The sequence below is a fragment of the Nanorana parkeri genome, unplaced genomic scaffold (assembly GCF_000935625.1).
Source record: "Nanorana parkeri isolate BGI_ZX_2015 unplaced genomic scaffold, ASM93562v1 scaffold389, whole genome shotgun sequence".
Lineage (NCBI taxonomy): Eukaryota > Metazoa > Chordata > Amphibia > Anura > Dicroglossidae > Nanorana > Nanorana parkeri.
The window spans coordinates 540,492-546,526 of NW_017306657.1; the positions used below are offsets into that span (position 1 = coordinate 540,492).

Below are 6,035 nucleotides of genomic sequence, written 5' to 3' on the forward strand. Positions count from 1 at the left end.
TCTCTCCCACATACAGAAAGCCTGAGGTATGGCTGTCAGAACGAATAGATGTACAAGCCTTCCTCGGAAGTCTGAATATGATTAGTCATACGCAAAGCAAAAGAAAGAACGGTACAAGACACAGACCTGTTGGCTGGGTTCAAAAAAAGTCGCCATTTGTGCCGAGAGGGAGATTAGAATGGAAACTCTTAATTCAGGTCCTTGGTAAATGTCTCGCATCTTCCTGATTTCCGTGGGTACTGTAAGCTTGCTAAGAAGCTCAGTGAGGTCTCATGAAAGATAAAAAATGTGGGCCTGCTAGTATAGAAAAAAAGAAATCCTATGCATCTAATATCCAAAGGTAATGTGAAGATTTGGCAAATGACCTTTTTATTCCAACAATTGTAGTAAGGCGGAGTTGGACAACATTATAGGAAGGTGTTCTTTGCTGTAAGAGTGATTCATCTGTGGAATGTACGGCATGAGGTAGGTATGGCAAGATGAATCCATCCTATTTAATAAATAACCCATAATCAGGGTGCAAAATTAAACCTGGTCCTATTAACAAGCCCCACCCCCAAACGATCCACCTTATTACCAGAATCCTGGGTCTTTTCTCCCCGCAGGAATCTGTGAATTGTAAAATTGGCACCACACACACAGCCATGTTTATCTTTTGAGACTGCAAGACCCATCAACCACCGAGGCAATAGAGTATGGGTAGGGTGACGTCGCCACACTTGCAGTCCATTGATAATTCCTCCAGTCCCATAACTGAAAGTCTGCACCTCAGCACAGATCTGGGGCTGGAGGAAGAGTCTGCAGGAGCCTGAACATGGCACCCGTGATTGATCCACTGATCGCAGTTGCAATGCTTTACTGGCTCCAATGCAAGATATCAATCAATCAATCAATGCAGATTTTTTTTCTTTTAAAATGTGTTTTTATTATTTTTTTTGCAAAAGGTGGACTGGATTCTTTTCTTACAACTAACCCAGTTATAATTACTTAAGGATAGTATAGAAATATTTGAAGGCAGGGGATAGATGTGACTGCCTTGCTGGAATTTTGCCCCTTCCCCATGAGGCAAAATTGGCCAAATGTTCCCAGAGAGTATTATTTTGCTTTCTTTTGGACCAAAGCTGCTGTAGTCTGTCAGACGCTGAACTCCAAAGCAGTGCATTTCTTCTTTTGGGCAGGGGCTAAAATGTAATTGTTACCCTTGCTCCCTGAGTCTGGTATCACCATCTCAGCCAGGGGCAAGTTCTGTGTGAGACAAATTTCATGAGCACTACCTTATACAGAACCCGCAGCAAAGGGTCTAGAGATGTCAGAATCTGTGGGCTGGCCCTTTAAATGAACAAATATGATCTTTAGGGTTCTTCTATTTTTGTAGAGAGCAGCAAGAGCAGAACTAAAAGCAAACCTGTATTTTTTTATTTTACCTTCCTTTCTTATTTATTTCACCCAACTCCTCCGACACAGGAGCCAGTACTTCTGTGTACGGAGGCACGTGACACTCCCTCATCACCAATAGTGCAGCGCTGTGTGTCTGAGCAGCCAACTGCTAGTCCCAAGCTTTGTCACATGGAGGGGCAGAGGTCAGCCCGCTTATCCCTGTTCAAGTTTCAGTAGTTCTTAACAATGCAACCATGAGGACTAATTGTCAGTTGAAACTTGCACCCCATTCTGTTTTTTGTCCTGCACATTCTCTGACTGGTAGATCGGAGGTTGACAATGTTAGTACTCAAAGGCAGCAGCTGGATGGCAGTGGGGTCGTGTTGTGAGATGTCACTGATTTGCATCATCCTGGTCCCCATAACATCTTACGAGTCCAGAAGATGGAAAATATTAGAAGCAGGCTCACCACCAGCATAGTAATCATGAAGTAGGAGAACATCCGGAACTGAGGGTTGTGGAAACACTGCCAAGAAGAATCTTCTGAGGGAATAGTGGTTAACGTGGGCTGGAGGTCAGTCTGGTGCATATCGTATATGGACCCCGTGTCTTGACCCATGCTGAGGGTGTAGACGGAGGGCGGCCGCTGGAAGAAGTTTAGCCTCCGGGTGTCTCTGGCACACAGTCCATTTTTCTCTGGCTCTAGCTTAAGCTGGCCTAGGATGGCGGTGTTGGTAGGTAAGTCTGTAACTGTCTGATCTAAATGGAGCGCTGTGGTTTGGCGACACAGTGGGCATTGCAGCCGGTTGTGGATGTGAGTGGCAAAGCTCAGGCGGGCCAGGCAGTCCAAACAAAAGGAGTGGTGGCATGTTAAGAGTTTGGGAATGCGGAAGGTGTTATTGTACGGGTTCCAGCAGACAGGGCACTCATAATCTGGGTCCAGTTTCGCATTGTCTGCCATGGTGACATTTGTTGTGTGCGCCAGTACGACCATTAAACTGGAATTTCACCTTTTGGGGAGAAAAGAAAAAAAGCATTCTTATCACAGAATATGTGTAAGTCACCAAAATATACTCATTTTCTACCTCTGACTGCTAGAGGGCATTGCTTCCACTTCCTGAGCCCTATAGGTAAGTCGTCAGTAAGGGATACATCCGTAACCCTGTTTGCCAAGCTTTGCACTGTAATTGTAAGGCAAGAACGGATAATGTGAATATGATTCTCTTTATTCAATACAGACCTCTATTGATGGCCCACCTCCTCCTTCTCTATTGATGGCCCACCTCCTCCTTCTCTATTGATGGCCCACCTCCTCCTTCTCTATTGATGGCCCACCTCCTCCTTCTCTCTTGATGGCCCACCTCCTCCTTCTCTCTTGATGGCCCACCTCCTTCTCTGTTGATGGCCCACCTCCTCCTTCTCTGTTGATGGCCCACCTCCTCCTTCTCTGTTGATGGCCCACCTCCTCCTTCTCTGTTGATTTTCTTGATGGCCCACCCCCTTCTCTTTTGATGGCCCCCCACCTCCTTCTCTGTTGATGGCCCCCCTCCTCCTTCTCTGTTGATGGCCCACCTCCTCCTTCTCTGTTGATGGCCCACCTCCGCCTTCTCTGTTGATGGCCCACCTCCTGCTTACAAAACTTTTCACTGGCTCTCTCACGTTGGAAAATTTCAATGACAAAATCCCAACAGTGTGAATTAGTTTCTTTCATTCTAGACCTGGAACGTGGGTTTAGAGAAACATAAAGGTGAATCCCTGATAAGCCCCCAACCTGTTTGAAGCTCAGGGGTAGGAGATCAGTGAACTTCCAACACAGAACTTTTGTGCCTGGACTTAACCCAGAACTGATCATCCGTGGTCATAGTCAGGGGGTGTACACACATGGAACTGCAGCTTTATGGAGGCACATGGTGGATCATGGCCATTATGACAACTAACATGGATGGTTGTCCCTGGCATTCTGGTCTCTACAATGTAAAGTATAGCTTCAAAAACATTCCATACCAAGGAAGTAGGGATGTTCAGATACCAGTTCCGATACATGGCATTTTCATGACAACTATCAGGGTTGCAGCGGTTGCAGCTGGGACCTGGCTCTGGCACTCCATCACTGTCCTGAAATCATTAGTCTGTATTGTTTTAGAAAAACTGTCACATGACAATAAATAAAAATGTATCAGTACTTGTACTTGGTAAACTGGTATTGGTGCATCCATTATATATATAATTTATAAAAACAAAATCATACATTAAACCAGAGATGTACAAATCCCAGGACCTCCGTGTGCTCCTTACAAATGACAGCTGCCTCCTAATTTATGAATTTTTCTCTAGTCTAGTCTTGGAGCTCAAAAGTATCTGCATTTGTACCGAGTACTGTACTTGGTATCTGAACATCCCTACAAGGAAGTCACAAAGGTCTAGTTGGAGGGAGTGCATTCACAGACTGTGAAGCGACAATAAAACAGAAAAGAAAGTGCACACAAATCATGAGCAATAAAAGATAACATTTATTAGTTTAAAAACAAAGTAGCAACTCACACTTTTCCACTATGCTTTTCGAGGGAGTCTTGATAAAGAGGGACTCCCTCGAAACACAGCACTGTCTTGCTACCCTGACCCCCCCAGTTTGATAAAGTCTGCACCTCTTTTCTGGTAGAGGTTCTCTGAGGAGACAGGACTTTGAAATCTTCACAGTGGGTCCTGTCTGGCAGCATCACCTCAACATGGATAGACCATCCTCAACACTTCAGTTGTGAAACTACAAATCTCTTCATCCCCTCTGCCTGTCCTATGGGACTTGGAGTGCTAAGGTTGCCTACCCGACCTTAACATCTTCCCAGCCCATTTGCTTGTATGGTAGGGGGAGGGGGGGGGTCATTATTAATTTTTAAATCCATAATGTGCTTTTTATTGTGAAGGTGTACAATGGGAGTATTGGCCTGGCCCAGCAGTGAAAGGGTTAAAGGTGTAAACTCTTAGGCATTCATCCCAGTGATGTCTTAGTAAGTCTTTGGCCTGGAACAAGTGTGTGGACAGTGAAGTCTCTTGACTCCCGACCTGCATACTTGTTGTGGATCGCCGCAATAAATACTAGCGTGCATTTTCAGGGTAACGGCCTAGAGCAGAGGTAGGGAGCCTCAGCCCTCCAGCTGTTGTGGAATTTACAAGTCCCATGAGGCATTGCAAGACTGACAACCACAGGTGTGACTCCCCGTGGCAGAGGCATGATGGGATTTGTCGTTTTGCCACAGCTGGTGTGCCGATGTTGCCTTACACTTGCCTAGAGATTAGCAAATGACCCCCGGGGTTCCTAGACGTTTACCTGTGGTAAAACACACAAGCTCCGTGTGCACAGAACTTTGCCCCCTAACACTTCCTGCTCTCATTCTGCAGCCATCTGTTCAGGAAGTGCGCTGTACTATCATCGCCTTCACAATATGCACCGTTCTTCTAATAAATCAGCAATTATCATTCATAAAGTCACAACATAGATTACCTCTTCACACCCTCAGCAATCAATCGAATATCCTAATCTGTGTTACAACAATGACAATTGATATTGAAGGGTCAGTCTAGCTAAATGCCATATTTGATTTATTGGTGGGCCGAGTCAGCCCTTGGATACTTATTTGTCTCCGATACTTCAACAGCAAGATGTCCCCGTCGTAATTCACATCTCTCTCTCTCTCCCCATCTGTCCCACCTTTGTCTGCTCCCATCTATCTTGTGTGTGTGCTCCCATCTATCTTGTTTGTCCCCTCCCCCTTTGTGTGCTCCCACCTATCTTGTTTGTCCCCTCCCACCTTTGTGTGCTGCCATCTATCTTGTTTGTCCCCTCTCGCCTTTGTGTGCTCCCATCTATCTTGTGTGTCCCCTCCCACCTTTTGTGTGCTCCCACCAATCTTGTTTGTCCCCTCCCACCTTTGTGTGCTCCCACCTATCTTGTGTGTCCAATCCGACCTTTGCGTGTTCCCACCTATCTGGTGTCTGTGCTCCCACCTATCTTGTTTGTCCCCTCCGTTTGTGTGCTCCCACCTATCTTGTTTGTCCCCTCCGTTTGTGTGTTCCCACCTATCTTGTTTGTCCCCTCCGTTTGTGTGCTCCCACCTATCTTGTTTGTCCCCTCCGTTTGTGTGTTCCCACCTATCTTGTTTGTCCCCTCCGTTTGTGTGTTCCCACCGATCTTGTTTGTCCCCTCCCGTTTGTGTGTTCCCACCGATCTTGTTTGTCCCCTCCCACATTTGTGTGTTCCCACCTATCTTGTGTGTCCCCTCCCATCTTTGTGTGTTCCCAACTATATTGTGTGCTTCCACCGACCATTGTGTGTTCCCACCTATCTTGTGTCCTCATTCTCACCTACAGGTGAAACTCGAATAATTAGAATATCGTGCAAAAGTAATTGCAGTAAGTGCTGCAAAAGGGGCCCAAACCAAGTACTGAGTACATATGCATGCTTGTACTTTTCAGAGGTCCGATATTGTTCTATGTACAATCCTTGTTTTATTGATTGCATGTAATAATCTACTTTTTTGAGGTTGTGGATTTGGGGTTCTTGGGGTTTTCATGAGCTGTAAGCCATAATCATCACAATGATGACAAATCACGGCTTGAACTATCTTGCTTTGCATGTAATGAGTCTACCTCATATATTAGTT

The 6,035-nt window shown here is 45.6% G+C and overlaps 1 protein-coding gene across 1 annotated transcript; it reads right to left on the reverse strand.

Annotated features, from left to right (window-relative positions):
• Window positions 1-1,741: 1,741 nt before the first annotated feature.
• RNF183 (ring finger protein 183) lies at window positions 1,742-2,381 on the reverse strand. Its single transcript, XM_018559365.1, has one exon. The coding sequence runs from the start codon at window positions 2,369-2,371 to the stop codon at window positions 1,784-1,786; it is 588 nt and encodes a 195-aa protein (XP_018414867.1). The 5' UTR covers window positions 2,372-2,381; the 3' UTR covers window positions 1,742-1,783.
• Window positions 2,382-6,035: the final 3,654 nt, after the last annotated feature.

Coding starts and splice junctions, on each gene's coding strand:
- RNF183 (XM_018559365.1), bottom strand. CDS start 2,371: ATGGTCGTACTGGCGCACACAACAAATGTCACCATGGCAGACAATGCG.